Source organism: Macaca thibetana, chromosome 17, assembly GCF_024542745.1.
Source record: "Macaca thibetana thibetana isolate TM-01 chromosome 17, ASM2454274v1, whole genome shotgun sequence".
In the NCBI taxonomy this organism is placed as follows: Eukaryota; Metazoa; Chordata; class Mammalia; order Primates; family Cercopithecidae; genus Macaca; species Macaca thibetana.
In genome coordinates, this window is record NC_065594.1 from 38,427,496 (window position 1) to 38,443,628 (window position 16,133).

Consider the following 16,133-nt stretch of genomic DNA (forward strand, 5'->3'; position numbering starts at 1 on the left):
TCTATATCCATAGGTTACAGGGGGGTCTCTTATAAAGAGCATAAAACTAGATTTTATTTTTTATATGATATTACAGTCCTTTAAAAAAATTATTGTGATTTATAAAATGTTTGTTTCCATCTATTTGTCTAGCTTTAGCTATGCAATTACTTTTATTTTTCCTCATTTTTTTTTTTTTTTGGTGTGTCTTTCTTAGTCTATTTCTCTCACTACAGTTTAGAATTTATACTTGATATTTCTATCCTTTCACTGGTTATCCTTGTATTTTTATTAAACAAATTAGCAACTTAACTAGACCTAAAGTTAATTAATATCTATATCTCCCTTTCTCCCTTGAATAAACAAAACCCAAATTCTAAATCTCTCTCACTCAATTTATAAATTTATATAACATTGTTTTATTGTGTACTTTCTTTACATTTGTTTTCATAATAGCTATGGCTTCTTATCTCTCAAATCTTTTTCTTCTTCTTTTTTTTTTTTTTTTTTTTTTTTAATTTGTTGCTTCTTAAAATACAACCTTTAAAGCAGAAGCTAGCAAACTACAATCCTTAGATTGACCATGTATTCTGTAAATAAAGTTTTACTGGTACATAGCCACAGCTGTTTATTTACATATTGGGCATAGCTGCTTTTGCACTGTTACACGAGAGTTGCAACAGAGACTGTATTGCCTGCAAACCTGAAATATTTACTATCTGGCTACTTAAGAAAATGTTTGACAGTCTCTTAAAAAAATCTTTTAACATAAAGATGTTGATGAAAAACACTCTTGTTTTTTGTTTATCTAGAGATAGTAGATAATTCCACCTGTGCTCTATAAAGATCTTTTGCTGTATACCCTAAATTAGAAGAACATTTATGTTTGTGCATCACTTAAAGATCTCACTCTCCTTAGCCTTCCATTTTTGCAGAAAAGTAATCTGTATCTAATTGTTGTTGCGTTGGGGGTCATATCTTTTCTCTCTGGCTGCAAATCTTTTTGACTTTAGTGTTCTGCAGCTTCATTATTTATTTGAAGTGAGTCTCATTTTATTTATCTGGCTTGGTATAAGTTGTATTTCCTATTCTATGGATTCCTGATCTGGAAAATTCTTAGCCACCATTTTGAATATTGTCTTTCATTCTTTTTGAGTCTATTCTTCTGAGACTTTAATTATACAAGTGGTAGGCCTTCTCATCCTGTTCCCCATGTTTCTTAAGAAGTATTTTACACTTCTAATTATACCGTCTCCCTGGTTTGCACTCTGGACAATTTATTCAGAGGTATTGTGCAATTCACCATTTCTATCCTTAAGTGAACATAACCTGCTCTTTAATCCACTGAATGTTTAATTTCAACCATCACACTTTCATTTCCATACATTCTATTTGTTTTTTTCAAAATTGTTCATTTTTAGTGTTCTCCTGTTGCTTTTTCTCTTTTTAAAACTTTAATGTTAAATTTCCTTAAATATTTCATATATTGATACTAAATATCTGGGGTCTTGGAGGCCTATATGTATTAACTTTTTCTGATCATTTCACCACACAATCCCTGGTTTCTTTGTATGTTTGGTGGTTACGATTGAGTGTTCTCACTTAATTGAACTTAATTTGTGAGACTCTTGAGGATCTAAATTGTAGGTCCTCTGGCACAGATTTGAATTTGCTTCTGTAAATAACCAAGGATCATTTCTAACCTGAATAACTTTAATTTGCTTTTGTCACAGGTTTATTGTAAACGTTTTATTCATTGTATTCACCAAGTTGTAGTCTTGTTTTTCATTTCCCAGGGCAAGCCTAGTTTTCCCCTTTGCTCACCTGTGCTTATTGTTCAGGTTTCAACTTCATTCTTTCTCTTTAACTACTTTTGCCTTGGAGATTTCCCTAATTTTCTCACAGGACAGCCACGTTTTTAAAATAGTTTGTTGTATTTTGGTGGCATGGATTTTTAAGAGTCCCTAGTAAATTGTATTGTGATAAGCAAAGTCCTCAAAAGTATACTGTTTTATAGGGTTGAACAACACAGAGATCTTATTTTTTTTAAATGTTCATATAATGCAGCAGCTCTTATTCACTATGTATTTTGGGGGATACTTTATACATGTGTGTTTCATGACCCAAAGGTTATAAACCAAAAAAAAAAAAAAAAAAAGGTAATTGGACAGCCATATCATATGAGTCCTGAACAAGCACTCAAAAAAAAAGACTGTGGAACTGAAGATCAAGAATGTCTTCAAGAATACATTAAGTATGACATTTCGCCACTTTTAGAAGTTGTAAAAAAAAAATCGATCTGAGCTTATTGCTGCATATTATAAAGACAGTATAATTATAAGGGGGTAGAAATTGAAATTGAAATTATATTGTTTGGTTTAAATAACCACCTAGCACTAAATAGCTGTGTGACTATGTCTCAGTTTCCTCTACTGTAACATGGACAAAATAGTACCTGCAATATAAGGATATTTTAAGAAATAAATGAGATAAAACATGTAAATAGCTTATATCATTGCTTCACACATAAATTTTAGCCTTATATAAATGTTAACAAGAATTATTTCTTTATAATAACATCAATAATTTTTTTATTATTACAATATCATTAATGAAATGCCTCAAACACATTTATCCAGCAACAATTCAAGAAAAAACATTTTCTGGCTTTTATCAATTATATATGCTTCCATCAAACATATGGGGGAGTGCCAATTTTCATAGTTCCTATGAGAATATGAATGCTTTCTATTCAGAGATGTTGGAATACGATGGTACATTGAGTTGATCAGGAGTAAAATGGTTGCATCCAATACAAGCTGTATCACTTGGCAGGGAAGCTATAGTGGCGAATTAAATATGGAAGGCAAGATGTAGTTCTCAACCTCAAGTCTAGCTATTATACCTCTAAAGATTTAATTTACATATATATGCACATTGTTTTTAATATTCTAAATCTAATGTTCATTATGATATTTCATTCTGGAAAATAAGAGTTAGCTCTCCTGTGTTTTCTCCACAAAAGTACTGCTTTCACTTGAAATTAGACATTCCTAAAAAATTAACTTAAAACACTGCCCAATAATACAATTAACATTTGTTTTATATTTTTCCCTAAAAGTACAATTTAAAATATCAATGTGTATTTTTCCCTCCTTCCAAAAAAAGCATCATAAACAGCCTATATTCCAAATATGCCTTTACTTGACAGGTATATCAGTCTAATTTTATGTTATAAAATAAAATTTTAATAAAACATGAAACATAAAAATGATAGCATTAAATACAAGTAGGCTGCCATAGATTCTGACTTTTTGATCGTACTTCATCTCTATTTGAGTCTTAGTCCATTTAAATAGATTCACCTATCCAGCTCAACATTTTTCAACATGATATCCTGTATATTTTTGTGGCACAGAAAACTAGGAGATTTAATTAACTTTTTTTTTTTGAAAAAAATGTTGAAAAGCTTATGAATGTCTTCTTGTTCAGAGTTCTATTTCATTCAATATTAATGGATACTCAAGCTATACAAGTCAGGGATCTCTTTAGCACAGATTTCACTCAACTCGAAAATCTTTACTTTTTCCTAAGTATTCAACTAAATGAGATTAGATTAGACAAACCTAACTTAAATCTCCATGTTTTCCAGGGGAGTGACTGTTAGGTACTATGAAAACAAGACTAATTTTCTCAAGGTAAACAAGCACATGCAGGTCTCACACATTCCCACTAAACACCTTGCTTAGGGTTATTTAACTTTAAGAAAAGGCAATGCTTCACCATACTTAATTACTACTTTCTAGGAACTCCTGATGACTTCAGCTTTAGGAATAAGTGGAAAATATTTTAATTTGGAAAAAAATCCTTAAAAATACATTTCTGTATTCTCATAAATATTCCTGTAGTGGAACAGGAAAAAAATTTAAAACATTAATACTAGTCACCAAAGTCTGTAAGAATATAGAAATTATGTGATCTACTTTTCAGTTTTCCATTAAAATTATTTTCTTTGGTAACTAAATGTAAAACTGTAAAAATTTTCCCAAAGTGCCAAAAACAAACAATAAATTATAGCTACTTTGTGGAAAATAAGTTTATTGTAATAATTACAAGGTAGATGTTTTAGAAAAAAATCTTTAATGACAGTAAAATTAATCAAAATAATTCTTCTAGTATTACCAAATCCAATTAAAAAACTGCTATCAATGAAAACAGGAGAACATGATATACTGTGCTCTGGCACAAACAATTCATCATCTTAACATTCAACATGCGTTGCTATTAGTTGAACTTTTATGACCGTGAAACTTATGAAAATGGGAAACTATCCTTTGAGGAACAAACTAGAATATCCCAAAGGATGTGCAGGTGCTGATTAGTAAACTGTCTCAGCTTAAGTTGCTATTTATTGTGAAATCGGTCTCAGGCAAAAACAACAAATTACTTATTAACCCATCAGGGATGTAACATTACTGGTCCTTCTTAACTTTGCTATGAGTTTCTTTGCAATTCCTTCCACACTTCTCAAAATTTTCAAGTAAATGAGATACTTCAACCTATTCACATTTCTTTAATAGATAAAGTATAAGATGTTTGTAATAAGGTTTTTCCCAGAGTATAATTTGATTTCCCATTGTGTGTTCTGTTCCCTTTTGTTCGGAAGTACTATACAATAAAAATATTATTTCTATCTCCCAATTACGAGGCTAAATACAAGCACAGCTAGCTATGCACAAGATGGCAGTCATAGTGTGCTTAAAGGTATGCTTGCTGATAAGGCAGCAGTTTTTTGAGTTGCTGCTAATCACCTATTCAAGACAAACATCCAACTAAAGTCCCACTAGTCTCAAATGAACCTAATTTATCTATTTATTTATTTTATTTTTATTTATTTTATTTTTTTTGAGACAAAGTCTCGCACTGTCGCCAGGCTAGAGTGCAGTGGTGCGATCTCGGCTCACTGCAATCTCTGCCTCCTGGGTTCAAGTGATTCCCCTGCCTCAGCCTCCCGAGTAGCTGGGATTACAGGCGCGCACCACCATGCCTGGCAAATTTTTTTTTGTGTATTTTAGTAGAGACGGGGTTTCACCATGTTGTCCAGGATGGTCTCTATCTCCTGACTTCATGATCCACGCACTTGGCCTCCCAAAGTGCTGGGATTATGGGCCTGAGCCACCATGCCTGGCCACATAAACCTAATTATGTTTAAAATATAACATAAAAAATAGCCTTAAGTTAACATGTATCCTCTCTATCTCTCCCTCTCCTCTTGTCTCTATGTGAGGGTGTATGAGAATAATCTAGAAAAGGCCACTGCATCTGATGTACAAAGAACATACCATTTTATTCAATTTTGTTTGTGGTATTCTAGGTTAATGTCACCTTTTTAATTACATGAGTTAATATATCTTATTATTATGTATTAGTTATTAAGTTGATTTCTTTTCCCTACACTATCAATCTATTTTTATTCTCACTACCGTGTTAGAATAATCTAGGCATTACCTTTTGCTACATTATTTCAGGGAACAAACAAAATACTTAAAATGTGGAAAAGAAATAAAAATTAGCAGTCACTTACTCATACAGAACCTGGCAGTCAAATCCAGTTATTATCCCATTTAGCAACGCATAGTAAGAATAAATCTTACCAAGAAAGAAAGAAAAGTAAGCCAATTAGTAAGGTCTGTTTTTATTGTGAAGAACTTAAAGATTAGGAGAACCTATCAGAATTAAATTATTTTTCAAAGTTGCAAACTCAAAATATTCAGCACCTGAAATTGATCTAATTCCTTAATAAACAGATACTAAAGGATAATAAGAAAAACAGTCTTATAGTTAGCATATTTATTTTGTTCTAGGTTTGGAGCATTATAGCTCCAAGTTTGATCTCAGAATAACAAAGGTGCTAATGAAGACATAAGTCTTATGTGAAAAGACTCCAAATACAATTTTCAAGTTGTAAGCCCACCAAATTAAGCAAGGATAGAAGATGCTTCCTATTATAATTGCACAAGCTGGCTCAACACTCAACCACAGGACTTGTACATGATTTTCCTTCCTCTAACACATATAATGAGTCAATCTACAAGATTTAGGAGCACACAGGAAATGCTTAGTGCTTTGACATTCCTTTTGATGATCTAGTTGGTCCACATAGTAGTCAGCACAAATGGCATTTAGAGTTGACAAGGATCAAACTTGTGTAATCTAAATGATTTGGCAAAATGAGTTTTGTTCTGGCTGTCCTCCTTATCAAAAACAATTTTACACTAAAAATATCCTCTGACTGGATGATTTCATTTTTGTTTGGCACTTCACTACTTTAGTCTGAGAATTCAGTAGAATAATAAATTATACTTGATCAACAGATGCAGCAAGATTAACTGAGTTATAATTGATTTTATATTTGTTCACAAGATAGATTTCAATTTTATAAACCAAAAATTGACTTAATGTCGGCAAACAGCACGAATGACAAATTTTTACCTAAATGAAACATAACTTTAACAAAACTGTAGAAATACTCTAAAGCCAGAGCTATACATGCAAAATAGGTCGCTATTTATTTCACAGTATTCTATATGGGAGCATAAAAATAAAAAAGGATAAAATACAGTATTGATCCTGTTATAATGAGATTGAAAATGTAAAATTACTAGACTTCTATTATTTGTACATGGATAACTTGTTTTGAAGGTATATGTATGTTATGTGATTTGATCTTCAAAAAGTAACATCCCTAAGAGATGCATGCTGTTGTTATCAGAAAACTGAGGCTCAGTAAGGTTAAGTAATTTGCCTATACTCATATTACTAATAATCTACAGAGATGGGACTCAACTCCAAGGTGCTCTGACGCCAGGACTTGCATCTCAACCACTGCTGTATTCCCACTAGAACGGCAAACAGCAAAACATCACTATTAATAACAAATGAATTGGCTGAGGCCTATCATAGGCAGGTTTCATCAATCATGCAAGATTTGAAGAAAACAGGACTAACCATGTCTCTCTTTGATTGTCATCACAGGCAATTCAGATGGGAGTTATATATAGGAAATTAAGTTACGGGAGAAAGAGACTGGATTTTATGAACTAGAAAATAATAACTACAAAGTTTGGCACATATGTCTATACCCATATACAAAAAAAGAGAATACCAATATAATGCTTCTCCATTTATTGTATGCAAAAATGATCTTTTTTTAAGGCAGGGATTTTTTTTGTTGCCCTCTAAATCCTAAACTCAAAGTGGGGTTTCCAGATATTCAACGTCTTAGAAACTATGATTAAGAAAGGAGTGTAGTGGCCTTTTTCAGTACTTTAAAATCCCAACAGGAAATGTTCATGTGCTCAAAAATAAGTCACAGAAATAAAAAAAAGTATTCTCTATGAGAATAGGTGATACTGCAAACTCAGAGACTCCACATAATAGCTACATATGTCTAACTAAAACAGAAAAACGACACATTTTTAAGAAGTATAATTTGGTAGAAAAATTATTTTGAAATAGGTTACCTGTAAGGAGATCTGTAACAAAGGAGTGTGAAGAGGATGAAAGCATTAGGAAGAATTTCTTTAAGATGAGATGTTAAGCAAAACAAATAAGACATCAGATGAAATTTGCTTAAGTAGCTAAAAGCGTTATACCATGCTAATAATTCTGGATAAAGAAAGAGAATAGTAAAAGAACTTTCAGTAAAGTTGGGTTAATGGATTAATTAGTACGGGCTTCTACTCGTACTAATTAGGAGAAGCATCACCCGGATAACAGAGCATTAAGGAAGAGACCATGTAGTTTGGGGTATGTGAGAAAAAGCAATTAGATCAAAATCCTCTAATACGAATGGAAAGTGGGAACAGTACATACATTATGCTTCAAAGCCACAGTGACCAATGAAAGGCAGAAAAACTAGGTTTAAACTCCAACGACAAACATGAACATGCTACAGCTGTTGGACAGATTAAGGAGGATGAGGTTGCTCACAAGATTCAACAAAAATTCCATGAGCTCAATTCATCCTGTAGAAGCATGATATCATTTGCTAATAACAAATAGATTGGTTAATAGCATGTAATGAATCTAAAACCAGTCACAAATAGAAAACAATGATTATTGCTATACAGCACTACATGAATAAAGGTATGAACTTCACTTGGTATAAAGCTTGATGCCTGACACACTACCGATTTACTCAGCATATAGTATGAGGTCAGATATTTCCACCTAGTACCTCCAATCTGAACTTTTATCTTCACTCAAGTCTTATAGTAAATAAAAATCTATTACGGAAAGATGCTGACCCTCTACCCTTCACCTTATCCTTCATCCCAGCAACCTGGCTTTACATTAATAGTCCTCTAATTTTAAGAGAACACATTTCATGCTTTGAAATAGAAGCAGATCTGAAAACATTCTTCTATCATGAACCCATCAATGTAAATAGACAATTATTATACCCAAGGAGTATGAAAATAAAGTATGCCCCTGTGCTGATTCTCTCTAGTAAGTTATCAAAAACACTCTTAAAAATTACAACCTTGGCTTTTCTTGCAAACTCTCTGAGCAGCAATGTACCTGAAGCTGTTAAAGAACAGGCCTTGGAGTCAGGCAGGCTTCCATTCAGTCTTAGCCCTACCAAGTCTGAAGCTTCTCTGCAAAGACATGGAGCTTTTCCACCCTGCAGTTCTCTCACCTGTCACATTCTGGACCTCAAAAAACACTGTAAAGACGAGGTGAGACGCTTCATGCAAAGCACCGGACACTGGATCTAGTAAGAAGCAACTATTCAAACCATGGTAGTTGTTTTGGTTTTGTTCTGTTGATCATGGTAACAAACATAAAGCTAAACAAAATTACAATGCAAACTTACTCCCTATTTCTTGGGAAATTGATCAGTAGTTCGAAATAGAACCATTCCCAATGAGCATATTATCTATAGTAGACTGTTTAAAAAAATTAATTCCCAGTTGAGAATTCTTAAGTAGAAGAGGAGTGACTGAAACTGCTGTCAAAGTAAACAGCTGTTCCTCAGAGAAGCTACAAGATTTTGAAACTTTTCCCCCTTGGTCTACATGGCTTGAGGCAGCAGTCTGGAACAGATGTTCCTTCTTTAGCTATTGTAACAAGGCTCTCATAGAGCAAACAAAAAAATGAACCCGAAGGGCTGTATCTATACAAATTAGTCATAAGATCCCAGAAACACTGAGGAGAGACTGTATGAGTTAGTCAAATGTATAGCAGAAAGCTTTTAAACCCAGCCTTTAACTGCTTAAGTTTAAATCCCAAGACAATCTTAAATTATACATATTTTAGATCAATTATTCACAAACCAAACGATTTTTCCAAAAAATGGCCACTTTTTCTTTTTTTTTTTTTCTATTGGGAGAGGGGTTAGGTTTCAAGCTAGTTCTGTTTGACACAGCAATAGCAGTTATGCATTTTATAGATGTTAACACAGGTCAGCCATGTATAGTATAGACGCTGGAGTCAGACAGCCTGGAGAAGCATCTGAGCTCCTTGCCAGCTATGTAATGATGGACAAGTCAGGATCTCTCTATACCTGTTTCCTCATCTGAAAAATGGGAATAATAACAGTACGCATACTACATCTGTTTGCTACCATAAGGATTAAATGAGTAAATATAGCTTCAAATGCATGGTTAGCTCTATATATGTTAGCTATTAAATCACCCATTGATCATCTGCTACTCAACAAATTTATCTATTATATGCCATGAATTGCACTAGAGATACAAAGATAAATATGACAGACACAGATCTTACTAAAGGAAGAAATGTCTGAACAGAGATTAGAGGGATGGGTATGATAATTTAGCCAGGCAGAGTATGGAGAAAGTGCTCCAAGCATAGGAAACACTTAAGTACAGTGGCCTGAACTTGAGAGAAAACATTCCATGGAAAACTGCCAATGTGGGGAGTAGGTATGGAGTGAAGACAGTGGTTCCAACCCCCGATATGTAATACAAAAATAAGCCTTCACCTTATAATAAAACCTGCTCATTCATGACCAGAAGTATAACTAAATGCCAGAGGATAAACAATGGAAACATTTTAACAGTACTTTTTAAGAAGAAAATTTTTGCCTATGATTGTGGATTTCCAGAACAAGATCTTCAACAAATAAAACTCTACATCTTTCTTTAGCTACAGATCTAATATTTCCATACTGACTCACTCATATTAACCTGGTTTTCAAAGTTGAATAATACGGAATTAAAGAGCAACCCAAGAGCTCAGAAGACTCTGACAAAATGAGACATTTATTTGTCAGGAGTTTTTGCCAATATTACCACTCCAGACTTCAAAGAGATATATTTTGTTTAAAATTTAAGCAGTATAATCATATTTATCCCAAAAAAAGAAAGAAAAATAGAAGAGAATGAAGTACCTGTAGAAAATCTCACCACCTTGTTACAATCACTTCCTTTCCAGCCTTCATGCTTATTTATCTCCTAAATAAAATTTCTTCTATATACTATTGTTTAGATTTAATAATTTTTTATTAAATCTAGTGTTAACAATTTTAATTTAGTGCAGTGTACACATGAATGTGTGTGTGGTAGTAGTGACTTTTAGGACCCATAAGAACTCTGAAACAAAGTATAGCTGTCACTCTGTTACCCACTTTTTGGAACCCTTTTCTCATTCAAACACTTTCTCTCTCTGCCCACTACTTGCCCACATGAAATGCCAAGTTACCCATAGAATGCCAAAACCCTCTAATCCTTTTAGATCTATGAACATCTATTAAATGCATGACTGCTATTGCTGTGTCAAACCGGACTAGCTTGAAACCTAACCCCTCTCCCAATAGAAAAAAAGAAAAAGTGGTCATTTTTTTGGAACAATAATTTGGTTTGTAAATAATCGATCTAAAATATGTATACTTTACATAGTTGGGATCTGGATTCAAATCCCAACTGGATCCCTTACAATCAATATGGCATTGATCTCATTAGGAAACCCTCCAAACGTCAGTGTTATAATTTGTGAAATGGAACATAAACTGTAGAATACAAGAGGCAGCGTGACATAATGTTTAAGAGTTAGGGCCCTTAAAGAAGGCTTTAAAGAAGATTTTATGGGTTTAAATTCTATTTCGACCATTTTATAACAGTACAACACTGAGCTGGATATGTTCCATCTCTGTGCCTCAGCTCCTTTATCTGCCATAGAAGAATTGTGTGGCTTGTCTGACATACTATATGTAAGGCATTTAGAAGAACATCTGGCTTATAGAAAATACTCAGAATAGAAGGATATTATTACTTCATATATCCATTTTATACTTGATGCACAATTGTGTCAGAGTTCCCCAAGACACCCTCATGTTTGATAATTTGCTGGAAAGGCTCATAGAACTCAGAAAAGCCATTATATTAACTGTGATGGTTTATTACAAACACTATTAAAAGAAAAAATGTGCAAAGGGCAGACTTCAGGAGAAACCAGGTCCAAGTTTCCCATTGCCCTCTCTCAGTGGAGTCCAACAGACAATGCTTCATCTTCCCCAAAACAATATGTGACAATATGTACAAAGTATTGCAAACCTGGGAAGCCTCCGTGAGTCTTGGTGTCAAGGATTTTATTATTGAGAGTCAGTCACTTAAGCATAGACTGCCTGGAAGACTAATCTTAGCTATTCTATCTCCAGCTCAGTAAGAGGTCAAATGGAGACAGTGTGGCCCAGGGCCTCAGGTAAACAAAACAGGTGTTCACCATAAATCACATTGTTAGCATATCTATATAGGTTGGCCCAAGACCCCAGGTATATAAAATGCCCTTATCAGGCAGGATATTTCTAGGTCTCTTAGTAGCCAGTCAGGGGTCAGTGTTCTCTGGAATATGAAGGTTTTGAGCACCCCAAGCCTGCTGAATTAACCGTTTACTGCATGATTTATTGAGCAACTACCATGTGCCAGGACCTATGATAAACATTAACTATATATTATATCATTTAATACTTAAAACATTTTCATGGGGAAGGAATTCACATTACTTTTTTAAAACAAATGGGGAAACTGAAGGTCAAGGTTAAATAAGTCTTCATAGACACATAACTCGTATAAAATTCAAATCTAGCTCTCTCAGACAGCAAAGTCTTTACTAGTTCCACTAAGCCATATTGCTTCACAAAACATTGCAAAATTTAAAATAATATATTGCAAAGTATGTGACACATACAGGTATATCATAAATATATTTATTAACCAAATTCATTTCTGACAGTGAAAAATAATTTACAGATTGCTTTGAATTTGTGGAGAAAATAAATTAGAACTGTGACCAAATGTGTATTTCTTGTAAACTAGTTTTCCTTTAACATACTATTTTTATTAAAAGGTTATCTAATCCTAACTAAATAATTATAACCAAGTCCAACAACCTCAGCAATAAAGTTTTCCTGAGATTAAAAAGAACCAGTTCTTTAAATTCAACCTTCTTTTTCTTCACACCTCAAAACTTTTTAATCGCCACAAACAATTGCTAAAATACAGAAATGACTTACCCATCTATTAAGAATAACCATTTTTCACTGTAGAAATGTATCACCAGTTTCCCTAGGGAGGCAAAAATGCCTCCTCACTTTAATATATGTGTAGTTCTTTTCTTCCCCCCATCTAATCAGCTAATATTTTTGAAAAGATATTTTTAATGCCTAAATGAAAGTATTCCACATCAAAGGCCTGATCTCCCTATTAAAATATCGAAAGGAAGCCCTACGAATGTAAAACCTATTCAAAGGCAAATTGCATGTAGCTTATTGTACAATGCATTAAGAAAAGGAAAAAAAGCCTTATAAAAGCTGCATGGAATTTGGTAAAATTATATCACAAAAATACAAATTGATCTTAAGTATAAAGAAACAAATTCATAGCCAAAAACTTATTACAGAATTGCTCTGTAATCAGTCAGCAAGGGAGTCTTTATGAAGAACTTCAGAATTTGTCACTTTTTCAATCAAAATGTCTGATTACAGCTTAATGTTGGAAAGGTCAAAAGGAGAACAAACCGTACATTTTTCAATAGATTTTTAAATCTGAAATTTTATAGTTGACTTTCAAAATCAGAAAATATAGGTTTTCCTACAGCAACAAGAGTAGAACGACGTAATGAGATAATAAGACAGTATAAATAAAAAAAACTTTTTAAAAAACAATTATTTTTTTACCATACCATGAATGTGGTTCTGAAGTTATTCAGGTCAGTAAGAAAGTCTTCCACGGACACCTTCTTCACATCAATGGCATAGTATCCCATTATACTCTGGTATAACTTTTCCATGTTTTCGTGTAACTTCGAAACTGTCTCATATTGTTCTTTTGCACTGATAACAAATCTGTATACTATAGTTAAGGTATTCTGAAATTTACAAAGTAATGCTTTGGGGGGTGAGAACTCTGTAAATCCAATGCTTTAGTCTAATCGCCACCATTATTACATTTCCAAAATTCTAAAATTACTTCTAATAGTTTACCATTCTTAAAGTCAGTCTATACTGCATAGCAACAAAATCTTAAATTCAATTGCCAATTAACTTTGGGAAATCATTAGAAAAGATTTATGTATTTAATATTTCTCTTTAACATATTTAAAAATTTTTTCTTCCAACTTACCATAATAATATATAATATGCAGATCATACAATATGATTTAAAATTATAGTTCAGTAGTTGGCAGCTGAGTAATTGCAATGATACTGAAATCAACAGTACAAGCATTAAGCACAACAGTTAAATTGGACAACTTGGGATCAATTTCTAGCTCCTATACTTGGTGGTAGTGTGCCTGTGGGCAAGTGCCTTCATGTCTCTGTGCTTCAGTTTCCTCATCTGTAAAATGGGAATAATAATATCACCAACTGACAGGGCTACTGAGAGGACTCAATGAGTTAACACATGCAAAGTTCTCAGAAAAGTGGGCATTTAGTAGCACACAAAAATACTTGTTATTATTATCCGTCATTTATTTTAAACTTTAAGGTTCTAAAAGCAAACAAAATACAATTTTAAGAGTTAAACTGAAAACTTCTTCCATTATGTAAGCAAATTAGTGTTCTAACTTCTCTTAGAAAACTGGTATATAATTTCCTTTATGCATTAGATTATTAAAAATTATTATTACATACATAGGCACACACATATAGAAATGTTCTTCTCTCACTCATGACAATATAGTTCAAAACCCACTGAAATTAAGAAGATGAATTTAATGTGAATGTGACAGTCACTGATATTAGAAAACATTTTCTAAATAAACAATGAAATTTTCTTTCTTGTGTGGCAAACTGCTAATGCAGTCAGATATAATATGACTATACCACATCCAGAAAAAATGATTCTTTTAGAGAGAGCATCACTCATAATTGCCCATGGCTCCTTTAAATAGGGACATTTAAAGAAATGGAACATAGCTAAATTTGCAGAAGTCCTTTTATTAACTTTGACTAGCCATTAGCAAAATGTAAAACAAATAAAAAACAGTATTCAGGCAGGCCAAGAGAAAGAAGGTAAAAATGGGATTTTTATGTCTACAATTTATTTTGGCCCACAATTTCAAAAATATATGGTTCTTCTGGCCAGAACTTTCATCAGTAGAGGATGAAATAAGGAAACTGATGCAGGCCCTTTGAGAAAAATAATGAAAGACCAAGGAAAAAAGAGACAGCACTACTGCCAGGTAGGGAGTAAATGTAGACTAGCATATGACAGAATTCTAATTCTTCATGATCATCATCATCATCATCATCATCATCAAAAAGAAAACACAAATGTAGTTAGCTGTCCTTGGGCAAACTGTTAAATTCCAACTTCTGTATTTGTCAAGAGCTTTGGAAAAATATGTGGGATACTCAACAAAATAAACATTTCATAAAATTCATTATAAAATATTAATATAAGCCCAATTACTTGATGTTTTGAGAAATCTATTTTGTTTTCCTTTACCAACACTGAGGCCAAATTCTCATGAATTTCTACTAGAATCACTGTCATCCTCCAATTTGAGAGGCAGATACAATAACCAAATCTGTGTTTACATGCATTGAAACACAAGCATTAAGTGTTGGCCAACTAAGACTTGGAATTCTTCTCCTGGTCTGCCAGCACTGCTCATCACCAAACCACCTACCACAAACATATCCTGCATTTATTCTTAGGTCATACTGCCATTATTAGGGTTCTGTCACCGAGGATGCCCACAACTTCCATTAACACACTTTTCAAGGATCAGCATCATTCAGTCCTATGTGTCTAATATATTTCATAGACTTTTTTAAGTACACAGGATCCAGCAAGCCATTCAGTAAGTGTTCACTGAGTTCCACTGTATTCTAGGCACCAGGAAAAATAGTAGCTAACAAGTCAGGCAAAGTTCCTGCTGTCATGAAACATTTTAGAGTATGGAGACAGATAATAAATAATGAATCAGATTTTCAACATAGTATAAGTATGATGTAGAAAAAAAATTGATATTACATAGAGTGACAGAGGTTAGGTAGTTAAAGTCTTGGCTAAGAAAGTCAGATTAACTAAAACAACAGAGGCTTGACTGTTAAAGAGCAGTGAGCCCTCCATTAGGTAGTACTCGCCTGCAAGTATAATACGACTTCAGAGAAAGAAAAGATTATTATAAATTTGGGGACTCCGAGAGAATTAAGAGCAGCACATTTAATGCTAGCTTTAAAAGTTGGCTAAGAAGGAATTAAGTGGAAGACAGGCAAGAAAGAAAGATCGGAAGAAAAAAAGGAGAAGAAAGGGAGAAGACTAATTCAAGAGAAGAAAAATCTGCTACAATAAATCACCCAATTGCCCCATTTCCCACTCTTACAACTGGACTGTGTATTACACAAGTTTACACTTCATCCATTCCAACCTTCTATTTTACTTCCTAGTCGCCACAGTTCAAAGTTCAACATACTAAATTCCTTTATTTGAAAAATGCTGTACATTATGCAGTGTAGAATATAGATATAAGTAAATCTTTCTCTCAATGAATTTACTGGGCTGGCTTTAGCATCCACTCAGTGATTTCAGAAGTTTCTAAAGCATTGCTATATAGAATAACACACACAAAAGTGTGAAAATAAAGTGGGATTTCAATGAACAAATTTAAAGAATATAACA

General features: G+C 33.2%; 1 protein-coding gene across 2 annotated transcripts in view; it reads right to left on the reverse strand.

Moving 5' to 3' along the window:
* The window catches only part of DIAPH3 (diaphanous related formin 3), a 496,891-nt gene that overhangs the window by 150,126 nt on the left and 330,632 nt on the right, over window positions 1-16,133 (reverse strand). For both annotated transcript variants that reach the window (XM_050766531.1, XM_050766532.1), the window contains one exon: window positions 13,186-13,350. In XM_050766531.1, the coding sequence (XP_050622488.1) occupies window positions 13,186-13,350 (165 nt within the window). The remainder of the gene's footprint in view (window positions 1-13,185; window positions 13,351-16,133) is intronic.